At 41.6% G+C, this 26,795-nt stretch overlaps 1 protein-coding gene across 3 annotated transcripts in view; it reads left to right on the top strand.

Annotated features, from left to right (window-relative positions):
* The first annotated feature begins 1,290 nt into the window (after positions 1–1,290).
* Positions 1,291–26,795, top strand: part of CCL28 (C-C motif chemokine ligand 28) — a 32,199-nt gene continuing 6,694 nt past the window's right edge. Inside the window, exons 1-2 of one of the 3 annotated variants that reach the window (XM_021939351.2) lie at positions 1,291–2,911; positions 25,259–25,385. In XM_021939351.2, the coding sequence (XP_021795043.1) occupies positions 2,848–2,911; positions 25,259–25,385 (191 nt within the window). In that variant the 5' untranslated portion in view covers positions 1,291–2,847. Of the gene's footprint in view, positions 2,912–18,227; positions 18,479–25,258; positions 25,386–26,795 lie in introns of those variants that run through there. The other 2 variants (XM_003899636.5, XM_017959520.3) reach the window with 2 other exon arrangements.

Consider the following 26,795-nt stretch of genomic DNA (forward strand, 5'->3'; position numbering starts at 1 on the left):
ACTGGGTGACAGAGCAAGACCCTGTCTCAAAAAACAAACCACAATCTTTTGGTTTGTTAAGAACAGTTGGTTGGTTCAATAAAGTACAATGTCTCTGTATTAGGAAATACTAAGCTAGGCAGCAGTTAAAAATCATGTTTTAGGCCAGGCACGGTAGCTCACGTCTGTAATACCAGCCCTTTGGGAGGCCAAGGTGGCAGATCATCTGAGGTCAAGAGATTGAGACCAGCCTGGCCAACATGGCGAAACCCCATCTCTACTAAAAGTATGAAAATTAGCTGGGCATGGTGGCACTCGCCTGGGAGCTACTCGGGAGGCTTAGGCAGGAGAATCGCTTGAACCCAGGAGGCAGACATTGCAGTGAGCCAAGATCGTGCCATTGCACTCCAGCCTGGGTGACAGAGCAAGACTCCATCTGAAAAAAAAAAAAAAATCATGTTTTAGAGCTGATTCATTCCCAGACTAGGTGAAGTACCTCTGCAACAGCATCCTAAGCACTGTGCTTCTCCTGTGTTTGCACTGAGCAGACTTTATTGCTATGGCTTACTGAATTGTGTATCCTCCTTACAGACAGAGACCATGTACCTTTTGCTCACCATTTGTCCTCAATGCCTAGCACAGTGTCTTACATATAGTAAGTAGTTCCTTTATCAAGGTTTAGTCAATGAATGAATTACTAGATATGCCAACAGATTAAGAAAGCTATTTTTTTGATATTTAAAATGTTTACTTCTTTATACTTTTTTACATGTTCCAAATTTTCTACAATGGCCCTAGTATAATTTTGTAATCAAAAGAGAACATATTATTTTTAAAATTTGTAACTCAGCAGCCTGCCATAAAGTATCTGGAGTCCAGTTTTTAATATGAGACTTCTGTTTGGCTCTGCCCTACTTTAGCAAATCTATTAACTATTCAAGTATTACACAGGATAAAAGGTGATTATTCTCAATGCCAAAGGGTTTATCAAAGGGGTTCATTACATTATAAATTATCCTAGGATATTTAAATGTTGATATGATTTTCAAAATATTCCGTCCAGACCTGACCTGTAATCCCAGTAATCTGGGAGGCCAAGGTGGGCAGATCGCTTGAGGGCAGGAGTTCGAGACCTGCCTGGCCAACACGGTGAAACCCTGTCTCTCCTAAAAATACAAAAATTAGCAGGTCGTGGTGGCGTGTGCCTGTAGTCCCAGCTCCTTGGGAGGCGGAGGCTGGAGAATCTCTTGAACCCGGAAAGTGGAAGTTGCAATGAGCCAAGATTGTGCCACTGCACTCCAGCCTGGGTGACAAGAGTGAAATTTCATCTCAAAATAATAATAATTATTGTGTATATATATATTCCATCGATATGCTAATTTTCCAAGACAAATATTCAAGCAAGCTTCAGTGGCTTAATTTTATTTTGTGAATTGTTACTCTTTGGAAATCTTCATCCTCCTAATCCAAGCAGGTCATTTTACCCAGTGCAGGATGGCAGCAGGTATTTTTATGATCATTCGAGATTTACAATTTGCTTCTTTTTAAAGTAAAAACTCTCTGGTTCTTCCTGGTAATTTTTTTTAAGTTTTTTTCCTAAAAGGTTACATCTAGATATTCTTAGCCAGGACCATTTCATAAACGGAAAACACAAAACCAGACATAGTTTTAGGTCCTCAACTGTTTCATCCTATGGCTCAACTATCCTCTGGGCCCTAATGGCACACATTTCTGTCTCCTCATTTTCTTTTGCAGAGTCCCCGTGCATGGAGAAAAATATTTAGGTAATCAAAGTTATTCATCTGAATCCACGGCTTTGGGACTCCTTCCTAGTTTATGGGTGGTCAGTGTCTGCCTAGTTAGCACCCCTCTCAAACACAGACACATGCCCCATAATTATAAATTGTCCTGTGTTCTCTCCAGACAAGAATCCCATGGTTCAGTTTTTCTCTCACTCCAAACGAAACTGATGTGCCCAGCATTCCTCTTATTCATGTCTTAGTACAAAAACTTAGTAAAAAAAATGACATGGCATAGGGTTTGTAGTGGTTTACAGGTTCCTGTGGGTAGACGTCAGGCTTGCTTTTTAGCACCAGGGTAACATAATACCCTCCCATAAGGTTGTAATTTCAGTGGTGGTAATTTCATGAGTGCTTTAATAGTTTTGGTTCTATATGTTATAGCAACTGTCTTCTAGTAACCACTATCCAACCCACGATCCCGTTCTAGTGCCCCCAGGAAGCTGTGGATGAAAGGGAGAATGCTAACAACCCAAGGAGTCCCTTTGCTTTCCAAGTCCCTGGATTAGCTGTGAACCAAGACCAGAATGGGCTTTGATAATTCCGTATCTTTCCACAAAGATAATTTTTTTATGACTTGTCACCCTTGTCCCCAGAAACTCATGGTTTCCATAAGCTACTTAAAAATTGATTATGCAATGGGCCTCAAGTGTCCATTACAATCACCTGTGGAGCTTTTACAAGCTTCAAATGACTGGTCTCCTACCCGAGAGTTCTGATTTACAAATCAGGGAAAGGGGAGAGTCATGTAGACTGATTTTTTAAAAATGTTTCCCAAATGATTCTGATGCACACCCCAACTCACAGTGACCCTGCCAGCGGCCAGATCTCCACTGACATCCCCTGACCCCCAGGCAGGGTGAACACAAGTTAGGAGCTTGATAAGTCGGGGAGGAGCTGGCCTTAAGGAAAGAAACATGAGAAACAGATACCTGAACACCTCCCAGGGCGGGGCCACCTGGCTTACTTTTCCTCTACACTTTCTCTGTGCCCAAGGACACTTTTAGCCTCATTTCCTGATTGAACAGCCTTACTTGTGTTGCTGTCAGTGCCAGTAGGGCAGGCAGGAATGCAGCAGACAGGACTTGCCATCATGGCCTTGGCTGTCTGTGCAGCCCTACATGCCTCAGAAGGTGAGTGGGGGCACTGGCCACTTAGGCCTCCACTGGAAGGGTGGTATCTCCCAAATCTGTGCTGGAAGGATTGAGGTGGGGCAAGAATAGCTATCTCTTCAAGCAGGAATTTCCAATTGATTTCTGATTACCTACCAGGGAATGACATAGGTTTAAATTCTAGCTCTCCCATTAGTTTCAGGAAGGAAACTCATTCTAACAGGCATACTAGAAATTTTTGCCACCTGCAGGATGAGGTCCTTCCATATAGGTGCAACTTTGGGCTATATTTCCTTTTCTGATGACGGTATCTTAGAAAATCCCCAGCTAGAAGCTGGAGTAAAGCTCCTAACTATTCATCTGTCTTCCTCCACACCCCAACCTGCTAAATTGTCTGAACACAAGTGTGCACATTCCTGGAGGGAAAGACAGACTTGGCCAGCTGCGTTCAAATTAGGTAAGTTGTAAATTTCCTGAGCAAAGTCAGCCCTATGGATACAAAAAACGTAAACTTCAGTCTGATCTTTAAAAAGGGAGGGCAGAGCTGAGCACAGTGGTGCATGCCTGTATTCCCAGCTACTCGGGAGGCTACAGCTGGAGGATAGCTTCAGGCCAGGAATTCGAGATTGCAGTGAGCTATGATCGCACTGTGGATTGCCACTGCACTCCAGCCTGGGCAACATAGTAAAGCCCCATCTCTTAAAAACAAAAAGAGGGGAGGGGAGGGGAGAGGGAAGGAAAGGAAGAAAGGAAAGAAAAGAAAGAAAAAGAAGGATGAGGGAGATTGAACCCTACAAATTATGTCAAAGAGAATTTAAATTGTGAGTTGCTAGCATGTATATGGAGACGGTAACTGCATTTGAACTAGAGGGAATCTCTTCTAAAGTAGCACTCACTACTATATTCAGGAAACCCTAAGTGTCAGTACTTAACACTTGACCAATGGCTGTTTTCCATTGTCATCTTTTCTTTAAGCTTTATCCTGAACAGATTCTCTAAGTCTAGAGCAAAGGCGGAATATAAGTCTTCTTTGGTCTGCTTTTTAAAAATTTGAGCCAACATTTTAAAACTGAAAGCTTTCTCATATACATATTCATACATACACACATACAAATTGGATTTTAAAGCTTCTCTTGAAAAATCAGATGTGGCAACAATGATTCCAACATACCGAGGCAAGAACTGGCTAAAGCAGATGAGCCTCTGAAGTTTGCTGTATTAACTGCCTAGTCCCTGCAGACATTTGCTTAGGGACTCCAATATAGTCCATCAATGTACTGGGCTTATACAAATAAGCAACAGAAAAAAACTGGACAGTCTCTTCTCAATTTCTACTAATCTATCTTATCAAGATAAAGACAAAAATTTGTCACTTTATGTTTCTGTAACATTTCTCAGAAAAATTCACCACTGAGATTTTGGGACTCATTTTCACTATTTCTGAAAGGTCTACCTGCTAAGGCTTCACTCCTAGTTCTGGTAATTCCACTAACTCAAATTTTTTACATAAAACTTTGAAATGTGTGCCTCTATCCAGCTTCCTGACCTACTCCCACCTGTCCCCGCAGCAGCAGCTCTCCTACAGGAAAGAAGGGAGGGAACAGCGGGTCGAGGAGGCAGAGTGTAATGAGGAAGGCTCTGCCATACCCAGGACCCAAGTTCACATGGGACTGAGTCCTGGTAGAGACGGTGGAGTGGGAAGGCAAAATGCAGAGGCGTGTGAAAAGGTATGGTTGCTGGCGATAATAAAGAAAGGGAGCCGAGAGACCCAGCAATAGACTTTTGGCTTAGTCTCGATGCTTTACCTAAGGCAGTTTAGGCCACAGGAAAATCACATTGTCTGAGAAGCTCCAACCTTCTGCCATTTAAAAAGAAGTGATACTGGGTAAAAATACACATGTAGTCCTGAGAACAGTTGTGGAACAGAGGGGCAACACCACAGCTATTCTTAGCAAACTTCCACTCAAGTGTCCATGTAAGCCAGGTGCCCTGTGGAAGGCACTTAAGTGATTCTGGGTCCAGGGAAGGGGTGGAAAACCAAGTGGGGAGGGAGGAAGGTAGAGAACACTCAACAACTCAACAGTGCAGAGAAAAGGACAGGTGGCCTTGGCAAGGGGAATAGGGAAATGGCCTGTGCCAGTTTGGAACTTTGGGAAATATATTTTGTTTTCTTCAGGCAGAAAGGTGTTCCTTATCTTAATGGTGTCTTAAATGGCTTAACTTGTTGTGATGGCTCAATAACTGGCATTCCCAAAGTGTTTTGCATAAATCAGGAAGCAGGTGACTTTATCTATAATTAAAAGCCTTGGATTCTGCCCAAAGGTAGGGCACACTCCACCTCTGCTGACGTGGCTGCTGGCTCCCAGAACTCAATACTGAATCCATAAACATGTCTTTCATCCTGTTTCAGTGGCCCTGAGCCCGATTATTTAAACCCACAATCTAGGGCTTTGTGGGCTTGGCTGTTTTATTGTACATTAAGATCAAGGCTCACTTGTGCCCAGCAGATTCAAGTTAGGAGGTTTTGCTACAGTGAGGCCCAAATTGTCTTCCCGCTGACAACCTTCTTTCTCAGAGTACGATGGCTACTGAATCACACCAATACTTGCTAGAGATTTGCTGCTTGCATCCTAAAATATTTACTTTTGTTTTAATCATGAGACACTGGCTAGGGAAGATTACCAGGAATATACATTTGTGACTCAGTGTTGTTCTGCACAACTGGGACTCTCCAATTGTGGTCCCTAAGAGGTATGACGTAGGTGGGACTACAGGTGCATGCCACCACACCTGTCTAATTTTTTGTTTGTTTTTGGAGATGGAGTTTGTTGCTCTTGTCGCCCAGGCCAGGCTAGAGTGCAATGGGGTGATCTCGGCTAACTGCAACCTCCGTCTCCTGGGTTCAAGCAATTCTCCTGCCTCATCCTCCTGAGTAGCTGGGATTAGAGGCTTGCACCATCACACCCAGCTAATTTTTGTATTTTTAGTAGAGACAGGGTTTCACCATGTTGCCCAGGCTGGTCTCAAACTCCTGACCTCAGGTGATCCACCCACCTTGGCCTCCCAAACTCCTGGGATTACAGGTGTGAGCCACCTGCCCAGCCACACCTGGCTAATTAAAAAAAAATTTTTTTTTGTAGAGATAGAGTCTCACTATGTTGCCCAGACTGGTCTCGAACTCCTGGCCTTAAGTGATTCTCCTTCCTTGGCCTCCCTGCCTGTAATCCCAGCACTTTGGGAGACTGAGGCAGAAAGATTGCTTGAGCGCGGGAGTTCCAGGCTGCAGTGAGTCATGATTGCACCACTGAACTCCAGCCTGGGTGACAGAGTGAGACTCTCTATCAAAAAAAAAAATAAAAAAAAATAAAACTTTACCAAAAAAATAAAATTACCAAAAGGCACAAAAATTAAAGAATTTATCCTAATATTATGAAAGTTACAAATACTTAGTGTATTTTAAAATATAAAAATATAAAGAATAAAAAAAGGAAAGTCCCACTTCATCATTCCTTTAATCCCTCTCCCCTGTCCAGAGGGTTCTGTATACCCTTCCAGAATTTCCTCTAGGCATTTAGCAACACAACCCACACATACATCCATACCAATATTTTTTTATCATTATTCTTTAAGATCTAGGGTACATGTGCACAATGTGCAGGTTTGTTACATATGCATACATGTGCCATGTTGGTGTGCTGCATCCATTAACTCGTCATTTACATTAGGTATATCTCCTAATGCTATCCCTCCCCCTCCCCCCAATCCACGACAGGCCCCGGTGTGTGATGTTCCCCACCCTGTGTCCAAGTGTTCTCATTGTTCAATTCCCACCTATGAGTGAGAACATGCAGTGTTTAGTTTTCTGTCCTTGCAATAGTTTGGTCAGAATGATGGTTTCCAGCTGCATCCATGTCCCTACAAAGGACACGAACTCATCCTTTTTTATGGATGCATAGTATTCCATGGTGCATATGTGCCACATTTTCTTAATCCAGTTTATCATTGATGGAAATTTGGCTTGGTTCCAAGTCTTTGCTATTGTGAATAGTGCTGCAATGAACATATGTGTGCATGTGCCTTTATAGCAGCATGATTTATAATCCTTTGGGTATATATCCAGTAATGGGATGGCTGGGTCAAATGGTATTTCTAGTTCTAGATCCTTGAGGAATCGCCACACTGTCTTCCACAACGGTTGAACTAGTTTACAGTCCCAACGAGAGTGTAAAAGCGTTCCTATTTTTCCACATCCTCTCCAGCACCAGTTGCTTCCTATGATCACCATTTTAATGATCACCATTCTAACTGGTGTGAGAATGTGGTGTTGATTTGCATTTCTCTGATGGCCAGTGATGATGACCATTATTTCATGTGTCTGTTGGCTGCATAAATGTCTTCTTTTGAGAATTGTCTGTTCATATCCTTTGCCCACTTTTTGATGGGGTTGTTTGATTTTTTTCTTGTAAATTTGTTTAAGTTCTTTGTAGATTCTGGATATTAGCCCTTTGTCAGATGGGTAGATTGTAAAAATTTTTCTCCCATTCTGTAGGTTGCCTGTTCACTCTGATGGTAGTTTCCTTTGCTGTGCAGAAGCTCTTTAGTTTAACTAGATCCCATTTGTCAATTTTGGCTTTTATTGCCATTGCTTTTGGCATTTTAGTAATGAAGTCCTTGCCCATGCCTATGGCCTGAATGGTATCGCCTAGGTTTTCTTCTAGGGTTTTTATGGTTTTAGGTCTAACATTTAAGTCTTTAATCCATCTTGAATTAATTTTTGTATAAGGTGTAAGGAAGGGATCCAGTTTCAGCTTTCTACATATGGCTAGCTAGTTTTCCCAGGACCATTTATTAAATAGGGAATCCTTTCCCCATTTCTTGTTTTTGTCAGGTTTAGCAAAGATCAGATGGCTGTAGATGTGTGGTATTATTTCTGAGGGCTCTGTTCTGTTCCATTGGTCTATATCTCTGTTTTGGTACTAGTACCATGCTGTTGTGTTTACTGTAGCCTTGTAGTATCGTTTGAAGTCAGATAGTGTGATGCCTCCAGCTTTGTTCTTTTTTGCTTAGGATTGCCTTGGCAATGTGGGGTCTTTTTGGTTCCATATGAAGTTTAAAGTAGATTTTTCCAATTCTGTGAAGAAACCCATTGGCAGCTTGATGGGGATAGCACTGAATCTATAAATTACCTCGGGCAGTATGGCCATTTTCACATATAGATTCTTCACATCCATGAGCATGGAATGTTCTTCCATTTTTTGTGTGTCCTCTTTTATTTCATTGAACAGTGGTTTGTAGTTCTCCTTGAAGAGGTTCTTCATATCCTAGGTATTTTATTATCTTTGAAGCAATGTGAATGGGACTTCACTCATGATTTGGCTCTCTGTTTATCTTTTATTAGTGTATAGGAATGCTTGTGATTTTTGCATATTGATTTTGTATCCTGAGATTTTGCTGAAGTTGCTTATCAGCTTAAGGAGATTTTGGGCTGAGATGATGGGGTTTTCTAAATATACAATCACGTCATCTGCAAACAGGGACAATTTGACTTCCTCTTTTCCTAATTGAACACCCTTTATTTCTTTCTCCTGCCTGATTGCCCTGGCCAGAACTTCCAACACTATGATGAATAGGAGTGGTGAGAGAGGGCATCCCTGTCTTGTGCCAGTTTTCAGAGGGAATGTTTCCAGTTTTTGCCCATTCTTTATGATATTGGCTGTGGGTTTGTCATAAATAGCTCTTACTGTTTTGAGATACGTTCCATCAATGCCTAGTTTATTGAGAGATTTTAGCATGAAGGGCTGTTGAATTTTGTCAGAGGCCTTTTCTGCATCTTTTGAGATAATCATGTGGTTTTTGTCTTTGGTTCTGTTTATATGATGGATTATGTTTATTGATTTGCGTATGTTGAACCAGCCTTGCATCCCAGGAATGAAGCCAACTTGATCATGGAAGATAAGCTTTTCGATGTGCTGCTCAATTTGGTTTGCCCGTATTTTATTGAGGATTTTTGCATCGATGTTCATCAGGGATAGTGGTCTAAAATTCTCTTTTTTTTGGTGTGTCTCTGCCAGGCTTTGGTAACAGGATGATACTGGCCTCACAGAATGGATTAGGGAGGATTCCCTCTGTTTCTATTGATTGGAATAGTTTCAGAAGGAATGGTACCAGCTCCTCTTTGTACCTCTGGTAGAATTCAGCTATGAATCCGTCTGGTCCTGGACTTTTTTGGTTGGTAGGCTATTAATTATGGCCTCAATTTCAGAGCCTGTTATTGGTCTATTCAGGGATTCAACTTCTTCCTGGTTTAGTCTTGGGAGGGTGTATGTGTCCAGGAATTTAGCCATTTCTTCTAGATTTTCTAGTTTATTTTCATAGAGGTGTTTATAGTATTCTGATGGTAGTTTTTATTTCTGTGGGGTTGGTGGTAATATCCCCTTCATCATTTTTTATTGTGTCTATTTGATTCTTCTCTCTTTTCTTCTTTATTAGTCTTGCTAGCAGTCTATCAATTTTGTTGATCTTTTCAAAAAACCAGCTCCTGGATTCATTTATTTTTTGAAGGGTTTGTTGTGTCTCTATCTCCTTCAGTTCTGCTCTGATCTTAGTTATTTCTTGCCTTCTACTAGCTTTTGAATGTGTTTGCTCTTGCTTCTCTAGTTCTTTTAATTGTGATGTTAGGGTGTCAATTTTAGATCTTTCCTTTCTCTTGTGGGCATTTAGTGCTATAAATTTCCCTCTACACACTGCTTTAAATGTGTCCCAGAGATTCTGGTATGTTGTGTATTTGTTCTCACTGGTTTCAAAGAACATTTTTATTTCTGCTTTCATTTTATTATGTACCCAGTAGTCATTCAGGAGCAGGTTGTTCAGTTTCTACATAGTTGAGTGGTTTTGAGTGAGTTTCTTAATCCTGAGTTCTAGTTTGATTGCACTGTGGTCTGAGAGAGAGTTCATTGTAATTTGTGTTCTTTTATATTTGCTGAGGAGTGCTTTATTTCCAACTATGTGGTCAGTTTTGGAATAAGTGTGATGTGTTGCTGAGAAAAACGTATATTCTGTTGATTTGCGGTGGAGAGTTCTGTAGATGTCTATTAGGCCTGCTTGGTGCAGAGCTGAGTTCAATCCCTGGATATCCTTGTTAACTTTCTGTCTCATTGATCTGTTTAATGTTGACAGTGGGGTGTTAAAGTCTCCCATTATTACTGTGTGGGAGTCTAAGTCTCTTTGTAGGTCTCTAAGGACTTGCTTTATGAATCTGGGTACTCCTGTGTTGGGTGTACATATATTTAGGATAGTTAGCTCTTCTTCTTGAATTGATCCCTTTACCATTATGTAACGGCCTTCTTTGTCTCTTTTGATCTTTGTTGGTTTAAAGTCTGTTTTATCAGAGACTAAGATTGCAACCCCTGCTTTTTTTCATTTTCCATTTGCTTGGTAGATCTTCCTCCATCCCTTTATTTTGAGCCTATGTGTGTCTCTGCATGTGAGATGGGTCTCCTGAATACAGGAAACTGATGTGGGTCTTTGACTCTTTATCCACTTGCCAGTCTGTGTCTTTTCTGTGCCTCTCGGCATTTAGCCTCCATTTTACATTTGTATACTATGTGTGAATCTGATCCTGCTTCATTATGACGCTAGGCAGGTTATTTTGCCTGGTTGATGCAGTTCCTCCTAGCAGGTCTACACCTGGCAATGCCTTTGCAGTGGCTGGCACCGCTGTTCCTTTCCATGTTTAGTGCCTCCTTCAGGGAGCCTGCAAGGCAGGCCTGGTGGGTGACAGAGAATCTCCTGGCATTTGTTTGTCTGTAGCGATTTTATTTCTCCTCACTTCACGGCTTAATTTGGCTGGATATGAAATTGGGTTGAAAATTCTTTTCTTTAAGAATGTTAGTCATTACCTCCACTGTTCTCTGGCTTCTGAGTTTCTGCTGAGATCTGTTGTTAGTCTGATGGTTTCCCCTTTGTAAGAACTGACCTTTCTCTGGCTGCCCCCAATACTTTTTCCTTCATTTCAACTTCTTTGTTGAATCTGACAATTATGTGTCTTGAGCGTTTCTTCCGAGCATCTTTTGTGGCATTCCCTGTATTTCCTGGTATTTGAATGTTGGTCTGCCTTAAGGTTTGGTTCTCCTGATAATATTCTGAAGAGTGTTTTCTAACTCTGGTTCCATTCCCGCCACTTCTTCAGGTATTGTTCAACGTATGACTGGTCTTTCTTTGCTATAGTCCCATTTTGAAGCTTTGTTCTGTTTTATTTTTTTCTAAACTTCTCTTCTCATTTCATCTCTTATCTTATTTCCTGACTTTAATCATCGATAATTCTTCCACTTGATTCGACTATTACTGAAGCTCTTGTGCATGCATCACATAGTTCTTGTGCCATGGTTTTCAGCTCCATCCGGTCCCTTAAGGTCTTCTCTATGCGGTTTATTCTAGTTAGGCATTCATCTAATCTTTTTTCAAGGTTTTCAGCTTCTTTGCAATGCGTTCAAACATCCCCCTTTAGCTCAGAGAAGTTTGTTATTACCGATTGTCTGAAGCCTTCTTCTCTCAACTCATCAAATTCATTCTCTGTCCAGCTTTGTTCCGTTGCTGGTGAGGAGCTGCATTCCTTTGGAGGAGAAGAGGCACTCTGATTTTCAGAATTTTCAGCTTTTCTGCTCTGGTTTCTCCTCATCTTTGTGGTTTTATCTACCTTTGGTCTTTGATGATGGTGACGTACAGATGGGGTTTTGGTGTCGATGTCCTTTCTGTTGGTTAGTTTTCCTTCTAACAGTCAGGACTCTCAGCTGCAGGTCTGTTGGAGTTTGCTAGAGGTTCACTCCAGACCCTGTTTTCCTGGGTATCACCAGTGGAGGCTGCAGAACAGCAAATATTGCAGAACAGCAAATGTTGCTGCCTGATCCTTCTGCTGGAAGCTTCGTCTCTGAGGGGCATCCGGCTGTATGAGGTGTCAGTCGGCCCCTACTGGGACAAGTCTCCCAGTTAGACTACTCGGGGGGTCAAGGACCCACTTGAGGAAGCAATCTGTCTGTTCTCGGATCTCAAACTCCATGCTGGGAGAACCACTGCTCTCTTCAAAGCTGTCAGACAGGGACGTTTAAGTCTGCAGAAGTTTCTGCTGTCTTTTGTTCAGTTATGCCCTGCCCCCAGAGGTGAAGACTACAGAGGCAGGCAGGCCTCCTTGAGCTGTGATGCGCTCCACCCAGTTCGAGCTTCCTGGCTGCTTTGTTTACCTACTCAAGCCTCAGCAATGGCAGACACCCATCCCCCAGCCTCGCTGCTGCCTTGCAGTTTGATCTCAGACTGCTGTGCCAGCAGTGAGCAAGGCTCCGTGGGCATGGGACCCTCTGAGCCAGGCACGGGATATAATCTACTGGTGTGCCGTTTGCTAAGACCATTGGAAAAGTGCAGTATTAGGGAGGGAGTGTCCTGATTTTCCAGGTACCATCTGTCACGGCTTCCTTTGGCTAGGAAAGGGAATTCCCTGACCCCTTGCACTTTCCTAGTGAGACAACACCCCAACCTGCTTCGGCTCACACTCCATGGACTGCACCCACTGTCCAACAAGCCCCAGTGAGATGAACCCAGTACCTCAGTTGGAAATGCAGAAATCACCCATCTTCTGCATCGCTCACACTGAGAGCTGTAGACTGGAGCTGTTCCTATTCGGCCATCTTGGAACCAGCACACACCAATTTTTTAAGACAGAAACAGGATGGCCAGGTGTGGTGGCTCACACCTGTAATCTCAGCACTTTAGGAGACTGAGGTGGGTGGATCACGAGGTCATGAGATCGAGACCATCCTGGCTAACATGGTGAAACCCCGTCTCTATTAAAAATACAAAAAATTAGCCAGGCGTGGTGGCGGGTGCCTGTAGTCCCGGCCACTTGGGAAGCTGAGGCAGGAGAATGGCGTGAACCTGGGAAGTGGAGTTTGCAGTGAGCCAAGATCGCGCCACTGCACTCCAGCCTGGGTGACAGAGCAAAACTCCATCTCAGAAGAAAAATAAAAATACAAAATACAAAAAAAAAAAAAAAAAAAACAGAAACAGGATCACAATCTACATATTGTCTTAACATGTATTTTAATCATAGATAACAGTAAATCTATTCAACACAAAAATTCTGAAAATCTGCAGCTTCATCTTATATAAAACATTTAAACTTCTCAGAACAACTGGGAATGTTAATGTTTCATTTATTATTAATATCAATCAGGGTCCTATCAGGAGACAGAAACCAGATAATTTGAAAGTTTAATATGAACAAATTATTAACTATAACAAGAAATAGGCTAGAAAGAAAGATAATTTTAAGGAATGTAGGAAAAGCAGATATTCCAAGGGCAAAAACAGATCACTCAAGGAAGAGTTCCTGCACCCTTACCCTCTCCAGCTGAGATCCAGCCATGGCTCACCAAATGGCAGAAAAGTCACCTGATCTGTACTGGCAGAATATGCTGGATATCCACCTTCTAGTTTGTAGGGGAAAGTCTGTCACAGGAAAGCATCTCACTGGAGGCACTGGGCTACAAACCTGCCTATAGGGGTGCTACTAATTGCCATGCACTGAAGAAGCTAAAGCACTGCAGGAGCTGGGTCTACAGGAATCTGATGAGAGAACCCTGGAGCCAGGAAGGAAAACCCCCTCTTCCTGCAATGTCCCTTCAATATCTTCTACAGATAAAGTTTAACAACGTGCCAGCTAGCCAAGGAAAAATATTTAAGGGCCCATCTCAATTTCATAGAATAGGGTGAGTTTGAAACTGAGGGAAAATAAATAAACAAGTGGCACATTCCACAAACACTTAATGGGCACCTGTATACTTACTGAGCCAGGGACTGTACTGCATATTGGCCCACATATGTCCTTTTTGTTTCCGTTTATTGAGTGCTATCTGTTGTCACTCCTGTTCTAAGCACTTAAATATACAAACTCATGCAATCTTCACAATAACCCTGAGGTAGATGCTAGGACCACCCCCATATTACAGATAACAGGATTGAGACACAGAGAATTAACTCACCCAAGGTCAGCTAGTAGGTAGCAGAAACAGAATTTAAACCTGGTAGTCTCCACATGTTTAAGTACCATGCTACAAAGCCTCTCAGGATGTTTTTATGGCACAAAATTATCCAAACCCCTTCAAGACTATCCCCTGACCACTCTAGTGTCTGTATCATGTTAAAGCAAAGAAAAATCCCCATCCACTCTCCATGCCCCCAAACATTATCCCAGGGTTCCAAAAAGTATCTTGGAGGACTTTACTTGGGAATAGCAGTTCCACATATCATGGATTATTGAGTCTTTCCTGCCCACTTAGTGACAGCAGTGGCCATCTGTCAGCACCCACCGCACCATCTGGCTACATTAAGGCGTGAGGTCCACGAGAACGGAGGGATGTGTTCTAACCACATTCTGAACATTATGTGTTGCCTTTTTTTTCTTTTTTTCGATGGAGTCTTGCTCTGTTGCCCAGGCTGGAGTGCAGTGGTGTGGTCTCTGCTTACCGCAACCTTTGCCTCCCAGGTTCAAGCAATTCTCCTGTCTCAGCCTCCTGAGTAGCTGGCATTACAGGTGCCTGCCACCAAGTCCAGCTAATTTTTTGTATTTTTAGTAGAGACGGGGTTTCACCATGTTGGCCAGGCTGGTCTCGAACTCCTGACCTCATGATCCACCCACCTCGGCCTCCCAAAATGCTGGGATTACAGGTGTGAGCCACTGCACTCAGACTGCCCTTCTTAAATTGCAGTCAGTCTTGAGACACTGCTAGTAGCTAAGTGAATCTGTCATTTTTATCTTTAGTCTGCAAATCCTTTCTGCAATAATTGCATGTGCCTTTCTTTACTGTTTCTATTTTGCTGTGTTCTGTATACAGTACCAGTGCTTTTCAAACCGCATTTCTAATCAGCTCCCAGGTGATGCCATTGTTGTGGCTCTGGGTACCTACCACACTTTGAGTAGTGAGATCCTATATAACTAAGCGAGGAAGCGGTTCACCTCTCTATAATAGCAGGATCCTTTCCTTAAAACCCAAAATCTGCCAGGCACGGTGGCTCACACCTGTAATCCCAGCACTTAGGGAGACAAAGGTGGAAGGATAGCTTGAGTCTAGGAGTTCGAGATCTGCCTGGGCAATAGAATGAGATACCGTTCTCCAACAACAACAAAACCCAGAATCTAATTTTTGTATCACAAATTTGATGTGCAGTGCCAACAGTTCTTGAGCACTGAGAGATCTTTACAGCCGTCTAGTGACCAAAACTGGATCATAGACAGAACCAAAACAGGGACTCACATTCCTGGAAAATCATCCATACACTTAATACTGGGAATAATAATGACAACAATCCAAAGCTAATAGAAATAACACCAGAATAAGGCCAGGTGCAGTGGCTCATGCCTATAATCCTTGCACTTTGGGAGGCTGAGGTGGGAGGATCGCTTGAGACTAGGAGTTTGAGACCAGCCTGGGCAACACACAACACCCTGTTTCTGCAAAAATTTTTAAAAATTAGCCAGGCATAGTGGGTGCACCTGTATTCCCAGCTACTTGGGCAGCTAAGGCAGGAGGATCACTTGAGCCTGGGCATTCAAGGCCGCAGTGAGCCATGATTGCACCATTGTGCTCCAGCCGGGGCAACAGAGCAAGACCATCTCCCAAAAAAAAAAGAAGAAGAAAAGAAAAAAGGAAAGAAAAGAAATAACACCATAATAAGACAAATAGGAATGCTTTTATTCAGATACTAAAAACATCTTTAAAATATTACACATAGTGAACAAATGATTTATTATATTTACTGACCCCTAATTACTTCAATGTGCAGGGATGGTACCTATGAAAAGCACTGTGTAATTGTAGGTAATTTGGGACATAAGACCTTGACCAAAAACTGAAAATACTATTCTTAGAAAAAAAGCAAAAATATTTTATACATTAAAAGCCTTAAAACAAGATAAAAATGAAACACTGATAAGATCAGAGCTTAGTTCAGTCTAAGAAACTTACTTAGCACTAATACCAGACAATGTGCTATGTGGTGGGGGGTTACAAAGATGCCCTGTGGGAGCTTACAGTCAAAAGACAGTCATAGACTCTTAATTTCATACATGGTAAAGACAAAGATATAGGAAAGCACAAGGTACTGTGGGACTTCAGATTCAAATGGGGAAATGATAAAATTGGAAAAAAGTAGACAACTGAGAGGTTCAGCAGTCCAGAAGCCAATTAATGAGGTCCTGAACTAAGAGTGGTAACAAGGATGAAGAGGAGACAGATGTGAAAAGCGTTAAGGAAAATACAATCTACAGGAGTTTGACTGGCCATGGGAGTGCAGAAGGAAGATGGAATTACACTTCGATAACAGTACAAAGTGATTAAATGAGATGAGAAAAGGAAAACAGAAGTAGATTTAAAGTGGCAGGAGATGATGTCTTCAGTTGGGGCTCTGTTGAGTTTGGGGTGCCTGTGGGATATCCAAGTGCATGTTCAATAGCAGGTGGATATACATCAGAATATTTGGGTAGAGGTAAAAAACCCATTTTGAAGTTACCAACATAGTAAAAATTTTAAACATGAGATGTGGAAAGAAAAGAGCAGTAGGTTAGGGATGGAACTTTGAGAATGCTAACTATTGAGGAAAGGGCAAAGGAGGACGCATTCAAGAAGCAGAGAACGTAATTTCTGGTTTTTGTTTGTTTTTTTTTTAAATGAGATGGAGTCTCGCTCTGTCACCCAGGCTGAAGTGCAGTGGCGCAATCTCGACTCACTGCAACCTCCACCTCCTGGGTTCAAGCAATTCGCTGCCTCAGCCTCCTGAGTAGCTGGGATTACAGGCGTCTGCCACCACGCCCGGCTAATTTTTTGTATTTTTAGTAGAGATGGGGTTTCACCATCTTGGCCAGGCTGGTCTTGAACTTCTGATCTTGTGATCCACCTGCCTCAGCCTCCCAAAGTGCTGGGATTACAGGCGTGAGCCACCGCGCCTGGCCATAGTTTCTCATTATTCAGAAAATTAGAAGAGACTGGTAATTAAGAATATGGAAATTTTCAAGGAAGGAATGGGCAAGTGTTAAATGCAGCAGAGATGTCCAATGAGATAATGTTAGAAAAATGTCTGCTCAGCCTGGGCACAAAGTGAGACCCCATCTCTACAAAAAAATAAAGAAAGTTAGCCAGGCATGGTGGTGTGCACCGGTGGTCCCAGCTACACGGGAGGCTGAGGCAAGAGGATCACTTGAGCCCAGGAGGTGAAGACTGCAGTCAGCTGTGTTTGTACCACTGCACTCCAGCACTCTGGCTTGGGTGACAGAGCAAGATCCCATCTGAAGGAAAAAAAGAAAAAAAAAAAGTCTGCTAATTGTAGGTGCCCTGAGAGTAGGTCTATGACTTATTAATTCTTATATACTCGGTGTCTGTTACAAAGACTGATACAATGTAGGCAGCACTCTATAAGTGCTTCTAGAATTTTACTGACATGACTATCACTTTCATTAGTAAAATAACACACTTATACGATTCAAAAAGAAACATGTCAGTACTAGATACTGCAGACATTTTCCCAAGGGAGATTTTTCTTGACTCAACTCAGGCTAAATTTTTAGTAGAAAAATATTAATAAAGGAAATATAGAAAATACCTTTCCAACAGAAAGAATAAAAAGCAAAGAAAAAGGATTTAAAATCGTAAAAAAGATAGAATAAATGAATACAAACCAAAAGATCAGTGTAGCAATGTCAATAACAGAAAAATACTATTTAAGCAAAAAGCTACAGTAGAAACAGAGGAATCTTACCGAAAGATAAAAAAGTTCACTTCACCGAAAAGCTATCTCTAGGGCCCAGACTCCTGTGAGGCAAGAGAGGTGATCGAGTCGTCAAAATGCAGTCAGATTTTTTTTTTATTTAAAATTGCAGCATTTTACTAATCGTAGACTTTTTTGCATTAATTTTCATTTTGAAAAATATTGCATCCAAATATTGCTCATCTTCATTACGGAGCTCTTTTGGCGGTTCCTTAAATTCTGCACCTGAGGCTCCTGCCTCATTCTAATCCTGGCTGTGGACCAGCAGGGTACTTAGGCGTCTGAAAACATAACCTCAAGTGTTATATCAGAAAAGTAGACAGAATTGCAAGAAGAAAAAAAAAAAAAAAAAAAAAAAAGCTGGCAAAATCCCAGTAACAGTTTAACATACCCGCATCAAAAACTGATCAATCAAAAAAAATACTAGTAAGGGTTAAGGAAATGCGTGCACAATACAACTAGATTTCTCCTGCAGCTCTGTGAAGGGCAGCCCGCGGTAGGCCAGGTCTGGTCCTGGGCGCCCCAGCCGGCTGCCCTGGGTCCAGGCGTTGGCTTGCGGGAGACGTGGGCGTCTCCGCGTCCGGCCGTCAAGCAATGCCTGGGACTCCACCCTACCCTTCGCGTAGTACTTGTTATACTTCGGCAGCTTCTTCACGCCCGGTCCTCTCCCCGCGCCGGTAGGAACCGTCCACGGCCTTAAAGAAACCTGCTCACCAGGTCAGGGGCGCCAACCAGGTTGCGCACGCGCAGAGGCCGCAAGGGCAGCTGGACGTCGCCCAGGTAGACGAAGTCCCGCGCCACTGGTTTCTTGTTGCTGTCACTCTGCACTTCCCACTCTCTTCCTTGGTCTCGCTTCCGCTACCGCCCGCGGTTTTCCACTTCAGTCTCTCCTGGTCCGCAGTAGCCACGACTACAGATACCAGTAGCGCGACAGCCGCGAAGCGCCATAACGTCGTGCTTTTCTTTTTTTTTTTTTTTTTTCTCGTGCTTTGTTTCTTCTGATTTTCCTTTTCCGGGTTTTTAGTTGAACACACGTTTTTTCCGTATATGTGTTTTAAATAAATGCATTTAGGGCTAAATTTAACTGTATCCCACCCATTATAATAAATAGTACTTTCACTATTTTCCAGAATAAGATTTTGTGGTTTCCTCTTTAACCCATGAGTTGAATGCTTTGTTTCTCAGCAACTTACACTTGTAAGTTTATAAATATATATTATTATTTATATCCAAACATGTATTTATTATCAGAGACAAGGTCTCTGTCGCCCAGGCTGCAATGCAATTGTCAGAGGCGAGTGAACCAGAGCAACTCCATCTTAAAATAGGAGCTAGGTAAAATGAGGCTGAAACCTACTAAGCTGCCTTCCCCATCTAAGTCACAGGATGAGATAGGTCAGCAAAAAATACAGGTCATAAAAGACCTTGCTAATAAAACAGGTTGCAGTGAAGAAGTCAGCTAAATCCTACCAAAACCAAAATGGCCCCAAGAGTAACTTCTGGTCGCTCTCACTACTACACTCCCATCAGCGCCATGACAGTTTACAAATGCCATGGCAACGTCAGGAGGTTACCCTATGGTCTAAAAAGGGGAGACATGGGCCGGGCACGGTGGCTCAGGCCTGTAATCCTAGCACTTTGGGAGGCCGAGGCGGGCGGATCACGAGGTCAGGAGATGAGACCATCCTGGCTAACACAAACCCCATCTCTACTAAAAATACAAAAAAAAAATTAGCCAGGTGTGCTGGTGGGGGCCTGTAGCCCAGCTACTGGGGAGGCTGAGCCAGGAGAATGGGGTGAACCCGGGAGGCAGAGCTTGCAGTGAGCAGAGATCGCTCCACTGCACTCCAGCCTGGGCCACAGAGAAGACTCCCTCTCAAAAAAAAGGGGGAGGAGGGGGAGGGGAAGGGCGTGAATAGTCCACTCCTTGTTTAGCATATCATCAAGAAATAACCATACAAATGAGCAACCAGTCGCCCTCAGGGCTGCTCTTTGAAGTAGCCATTCTTTTATTCCTTTGCTTTCTTAATAAACTTGCTTTCACTTTGCACTGCAGAGTTGCCCTAAATTCTTTCTTGCATGAAATCCAATAACCCTCTCTTGAGGTCTGGATGGGGACCCCTTTCCTATAACGCAGTGGCGGATCAAAGCCTCCAACTCCTGGGCTCAAGCGATCCCCCTGCCTTAGCCTCCCAGTAGGTGGGCCACAACGCCTGGCTAATCTTTTAAATTTTTTGTAGAGACAGGGTCTCACTATGTTGCCCAGGCTGGTCCTGAACTCCTGGCCTCAAGCAATCCTCCCACCTCAGTCTCCCAAAGTAGTGGGATTATAGGTATGAGCCACCACACCTGGCTCAAACTTTTAAACTGTTACTTTGCACAGGAAACTTCTCTTCAAACACTAAGAATTTAAAAAAAGAGTCATGACTGCAAATACAGTAAGATAAACCTATGAAATTTTGTGAGAATAAAGTAGAAATTGTGGATAAAATGAACAATTTCTTGGAAAAATAATAAATATATATATGTAAATATATATATATTTATTTACACACACACACAAGTTAGCCAATAACAAATCCAACTTAAACTTTATCTTTCCTCAGACACCAGGCCTAGATAGTTTTTGAAGTTTTACCAAAAATTGGAGGAACCGAAAATCTTTATCTTATACAAACTCTTTCAAAGGATGGAAGAACAGAGAAGAATACCCAATGCATTGTTGAGATTAACATACCCCTTAATACCCAAAACATGGGAGGATGGTAACAGGGTGTAAAAATGTAGATGAATTTATGAACAGAGGTGCAAAAATATTAATAAATAGCAAATCTTCTACAAGATATAAAAATTAATATGTTATGAATAAGTATGGTTTATCCCAGGAGGGCAAGGAAGAAAATAGATTGATCCACCACAGCAATTTAAAATTATGTGTTGAACTTTCAATGGGCTAGGCACTGTTCTAGGCATTTAGCAAAGTAACAGATTTTAAAAGAGAAAAAGCCTTTATTTCCTACACAGGAATTGAGAAAGAAAGAGATAAAAATGACGATTTACCTATAAAACTGGAGTATCTATTCCAAACTATCACAAATAAAAAAATTCAGCAAGGTTGCTGGATACAAGAGCAACATTAAATAATCAATAGAATTCTTATACATAAAAATTAACTAATTAGAAAAAAGTATTTTTAAAAAGCTCATTCACAATACAACAAAATTTAAAAGGTACCTAAATATAGATCTAAGATATACAACATTATCTTATCATTTTTTTATTTTTATTTTTTTTTACAATTTTCAGTTACAATTTACTGTCTGTTATGGGAAAAATTACATGTTTCAGTAGACAGTTCGTCAAACTTTTCTTTTTTTAACTTATGTCTTCTAAAATACTATCTCAGTTTGTTTCTCTATTCCCACCAGTTAAGGTTTTCACTGACCTCTGTGTTCTAAGACTTTTTTTTTTTTAATTATACTTTAAGTTCTAGGGTACAATGTGCACAACGTGCAGGTTTGTTACATATGTATACATGTGCCATGTTGGTGTGCTGCACCCATTAACTCGTTGTTTACATTAGGTATATCTCCTAATGCTATCCCTCCCCCCATCCTCCCCACAATAGGACCCGGTGTGTGATGATCCCCTTCCTGTGTCCAAGTGTTCTCATTGTTCAATTCCCACCTATGAGTGAGAACATGTGGTATTTGGTTTTCTGTTCTTGCAATAGTTTGCTGAGAATGATGGTTTCCAGCTGTATCCATATCCCTACAAAGGACATGAACTCATCCTTTTTTATGGCTGCATAGTATTCCATGGTGTATATGTGCCACATTTTCTTAATCCAGTCTGTCACTGATGGACATTTGGGTTGATTCCAAGTCTTTGCTATTGTGAACAGTGCCACAATAAACATACGTGTGCATGTGTCCTTATAGCAGCATGACTTACTTATCGTTATTTTCGTAAAGATCTTGGAGGACCAGGAAAATCTGAATAGCTAGAGAGATAATTCCATATTTATGAATGGGAAGACAATATTTTTCAGATCTTAGTTGTAATAAAATAAATAAATAAATAAAGTGTAACCAAAAGGTCTAAAAAGTGCCAGAATGCATATATTCAAATTCCAGCCCCACCATTTATTTCTTGGTCCTTTGATCTCCGGGAAGTTATGTAGTTTTTCTCTATATAATTACCCATTTATAAAATGGTGATTAATATACTTCCTTCTATATATAGTTGCTGTGTAGATTATATAAATTAATTCACACATGGCAGTTACACTAGTGCCTGGCACAGAGTAAGAACTCAATAAATGTCTGTTATCATTAGGATGTTTGTTGTAGCCTTGCTTGTTACAGTAAAGTACTGGAAACAGTTACTTAAAAATAAGACTGAAGGCAAATATGGAAAACATTTAACATTAATAACATTTGGGTGATGAGTATATAGGTGTTTTTATTATTCTTGGTAGTTCCTCTGGGTTGAAATATTTCACGAGGAAAGGAGAATAGTAGTAAAGTCATCATTTATTTATTCATATCTACATTTCCACAGAAGTATTAGTTTAGGTGAATTATCATGTCTTGATTTTTAAAGTTTCCATAGAAAGAGGTTACTGAACTTATGTTATTGGTATAAAATATAAAGCTGTCTGGTCTCAAAATGCTTTTCATGTCATCCTCCTACAACTTACATTCGTAAATTCTATATTCCAATCAAATTGGCATGAATCTGCCTTTTTCCACATTTGTATCTTTACACCCACTGTCTCCTCTATATTTACTGCCCTATTCATATTCTATCCATTTTCAAGTTTGCAGCTCAAATGCCACCACCTTGATAAAGATGAACCTAAGTCTCTATGTTATAATTTATTGCTTCTGCCTTTTAGTGTTCCAGATATCATTCTGTTTATCACATAGCCCTTGCCACATTTTCTCTTTTGTTAGAAATATTTTCCCCCTACTTTCTTTCACACACACTCTACAGAAGCACACCAGTATTTTTAATGGAGCAAAAGTTGATACAATCTCAAAAGTGCCAGAGCAAACTGATTCAAATATGATTTAAATACTGATTTCAATTCACTGCATAGACACATCAGATGCTGCCCATGGAACTCCTATACTCTGGGCTTCACTGGCTGGTGAGTAGAAATTGTGATGTTCCGGGTCCCCACTTTCTTGCCTGGCAGTAATTACAAAGTTGCTGCAAGATTTCTCAATCCAAATATTCTTGAGAATTCTCAAATAGTGGGTTCCGGAGAGGGGTACTTTCCCTCTAAGAGTCTGGGGGAAGTTGGTCTGATACTGTAGGAGGGATGATCCCTTGCATAATCAGAAACCTTACTCCCAGTTTTGTGGTTCCTCTGTTGGGCAGCTGCTCTGGATCCATTTGAAACCCACTGGTGGTTGCCCACTTCCTCCAGAGAGCTAACCTCAGTGCCTGCTTCTGAGGCCAGCTGGGAAACGCATCTGCTGATCTCACAAATCACTTTTCAGAGAAATTCCCCGGTGGATCTGCTGGACTTTGTCCTTCCCAAAGCAAAGGGAGCACCTCTAGGAGGGGTTAGAGAGGCAGTTGGGGGTGGATCAGGCAAAGTCTTGCAGCATACCTCCGATCCTTGCTCGTTCATACCTCTAGACTCCGTTGCTTTATCAAGCCCACTCTGCAAGACTTCTCTTATTTTCAGTAATAGTCACATATTTCTCTTCAAGGGAACCCCTTCTCCATCATACAGGTTTGTGTTTGTGTGAACTCCAATTCTGGAACATAAACTGATTATTTTCCATTATATTCCTGATCAAGATGGTTTTTGCAGACAGGTTTTGGCCTCCCTGATCTCTTAGCAGCTTGCCTCCCCAACAACCATTGTTCAGTATCATCTGAACAAAACTATGTAAATACTGAAGAAATGTCACATAATCATCTTTTTCAACCTAATTGACACACCACAATCTCTACTATATGGAAATTCTAGAGTCATAATTGAAATAAATGGAAGTAGCTGATGGCTTTTTAAAAATGGAAATATTCTGACAGGAGGCTACAGGAGGGAACCTCTAGGGGGCGATGTTACCTAACAGAATTTTACAGTTGCCCTGTTCGGAACTACCCAGTTTACGTTCTCCATTGCCTAACTTCCCGTGTTCTCTCCAAGGTTGTTTCCTGGCCTGTTATATTTTCTGCTTCCTCTGGAGGGCACTAGTTGCACCTACTAACATGTAATAAATGCTGGCCTGCTTCTTGCCTTTTTATAGTTAATCTGACTTAGATCAAGTGATCTCCAGCTGAGCCCAAACTACGTTTATATTAATATTTGAGAAATGCAATCCATTTTACTAAGTATATATATAGGTCCCTGGTACTCTTCGGGCTTAAGACTGTTTGAATTCATATCAGCACTCAGATAACTCAAATTCCTAAACACACAGATTTTCTTGTGATTCTTAATTGCTACCATGCTTCTGAAAGTACGTTTCTTATTAGAGTTGCTTGGGTCACAACTAATCTTTGAGGCTAGTAACTCTTCATCTTTCTACCTTCAGGGTCTAGCATAGTGATTCGCATATAGTGAGATGGGTGAATGAATGAATGGGTGGATATGTGGATAAACCCAATACCTTGTTCAGGATATTAAGGGTTTGACTTAGGCAGCACAGCATAGCTAAAGAAAGAAGCAATTAGTTTTAGGAAATAAATGCATTAATAAATGTAGGAACAACTGAATAAAATTCTCCATTTTAAAGTATAAAATTCAGTGGTCTTCAATATATTCACAGAACTGTGCTATTACCAATATCTCATTCCAGCACATTTTCATCACTCCAAAAAGAGATCTTGTACCTGTTCGCAGTCACTCCCTGTCCCCTCCTTTCATTCGTCCCTCTCCATCCCTTAGCCCCCCAGCCCCTGGCAACCACTAATCTACTTTCTGTCTTTATGGATTTGCCCATTCTGGATCTTTCATATAAAGGGAATCATACAGTATGGCCTTTTAAATCTGGCTTTTTTCATGTGTAATCCCATAACACTTTTAACATAACTCTTTAACACTTATTTTACTGTGTTGGGATTATTTGTTTATGGCCTGCCTCCCACTGCACTACTAAGCATCACAAGGACAGATTATGCCTTGTTTATTTCGGCTTTGAATGTAGAGCTCAGGGCCTGTCACAGAATGGGCAATCAATAAATGTTTGCTGAACAATTGATGCTTTTCCAGCTCCAAAATGCATGAAATACTATGCAGACCTAACTCCTTTCGTCTTTGATCAGTTTGCAGTACCACCAGAATCCTTGTCTGTAACTCTTTTCATCTCTTTCACTTGTTTTATGTCTTTGCCCAAATTTACATTTTCTCTTTCACAAATATAGCTTAAATTCCAGAAAGTGGGGACATGTCCTGCCCCAAGTCTGTATTCACAAAGTCGTGTTTGCCCCTTGTTTGTGTGGATTAACATTCTGTTTCTCTGAAATCTTTAAAATGAGAACCATGCCAGTGTTCTATAAACTGTAAGATTTAACGTTTTCTTTCTTTTCTTCTTTTAGCCATACTTCCCATTGCCTCCAGCTGTTGCACAGAGGTTTCACATCACATTTCCAGAAGGCTTCTGGAAAGAGTGAATATGTGTCGCATCCAGAGAGCTGATGGGGATTGTGACTTGGCTGCTGTCATGTGAGTGCTCTTCAGCCAGGAGGTCTAAACCTGCACAATGATTATTTCCCTGACCATCGAATAACAGGTTGGAAAGGCTTTGCTTGATTACAACATACAAACAGTCATCCAAACAAGGGAGGGAAGAGTAAATATTCTGTCCGTTAGGCCCCAGGCTCCCTGGAGTAAATTCATAGTCTCTCTATCCAAAGATGTCCTGAGCCCCATACCAGTGCACCATCTACTTCCACCCTGTAGTGCTGTGGTTAGCACTAAACTCCCCCAGTCACCAAAAAGTGTTCATGACTTTCCTAAGCAAAACAAAACCCCAAATAAAAGATGACTCTGTTATATTTCATGGCTTTTAACCTTTTCCAATATATGGGTTGCTGTCATTTCTACTTTCTGAATTCATCAGGAGCATATTATAAGGTTCCAAAAGGTAGGCCGTGTGTGGTGGCTTATGCCTGTTATCCTAGCACTTTGGAAGGCCAAGGCAGGGGTATCGCTTGAGACCAGGTGTTCAAGACCAGCCTGGGCAACATGGCGAGACCTCATCTCTACAAAAAACTTTAAAACTAGCCAGGCGTGGTGGCATGCACCTGTAGTCCCAGCTATTCGGGAGGCTAAGATGGGAGGATCATTGAGCCCAGTTTGAGGCTGCAGTGAGCCGTGATCATGGCACTGCACCCCAACCTGGGTGACAGAGTTAAATCCTGTCTCAAAAAACCACCACCACCACAACAACAAAAAGGCAAAAACAGAAGAAAAGGTTCAAAAAGAAGTGTGTAAATATCTATACCTGTCACAGTGCTATATGCAATCCAATCACAAATGCCAATCCAATCTCTGCTTTTGATTCTGTGGTGTTGGCTCATGATGAAACTTCCCTGCCCTGCCCCTGACTCAGTTATTAAAAGCTTTGTTTGTGTATGTACTTAACATCTCTATGGAGGCTCCAACATCTGAACTGCATTGGTATTTAGTAAATCTGGATTCTGACAACAATGCTGTGAGGAAAGCATAAATGATCTCCCAATCACACATAGGAGAAAGCTGTGACTCAGGTTACACGGTTCACTTGTGTACAGCTCGTGAATTGCAGAAACGGGATGTGAACCCAGGTCTCTTAGTTCAGAACGCTGTACACCTCCAATGTCATTCTAAAGCAGTGGTGGGACTAACCATAAAATGCCCTCTCCAAACTCTACTGCATCTGAGTATCAGGCATCTCCCTGGCATGCAGGTTTAAACACCATTTGTGGCTCCAGGTGATGCTAGTGAGTCATTTGGTGCTCCTTTCTTTGGGCTATAAATAAACCCGTTGCTTATGCCTGAGTTCCCGAGTCACTCAGAAACCTTATTCTTTCAGTGAATTCAACAAATATTAATGAATTAATGATTATGCGCCAAGCACTGTTCTATATGCTG

Source organism: Papio anubis, chromosome 5 (genome assembly GCF_008728515.1).
Source record: "Papio anubis isolate 15944 chromosome 5, Panubis1.0, whole genome shotgun sequence".
NCBI classification, from domain to species: domain Eukaryota; kingdom Metazoa; phylum Chordata; class Mammalia; order Primates; family Cercopithecidae; genus Papio; species Papio anubis.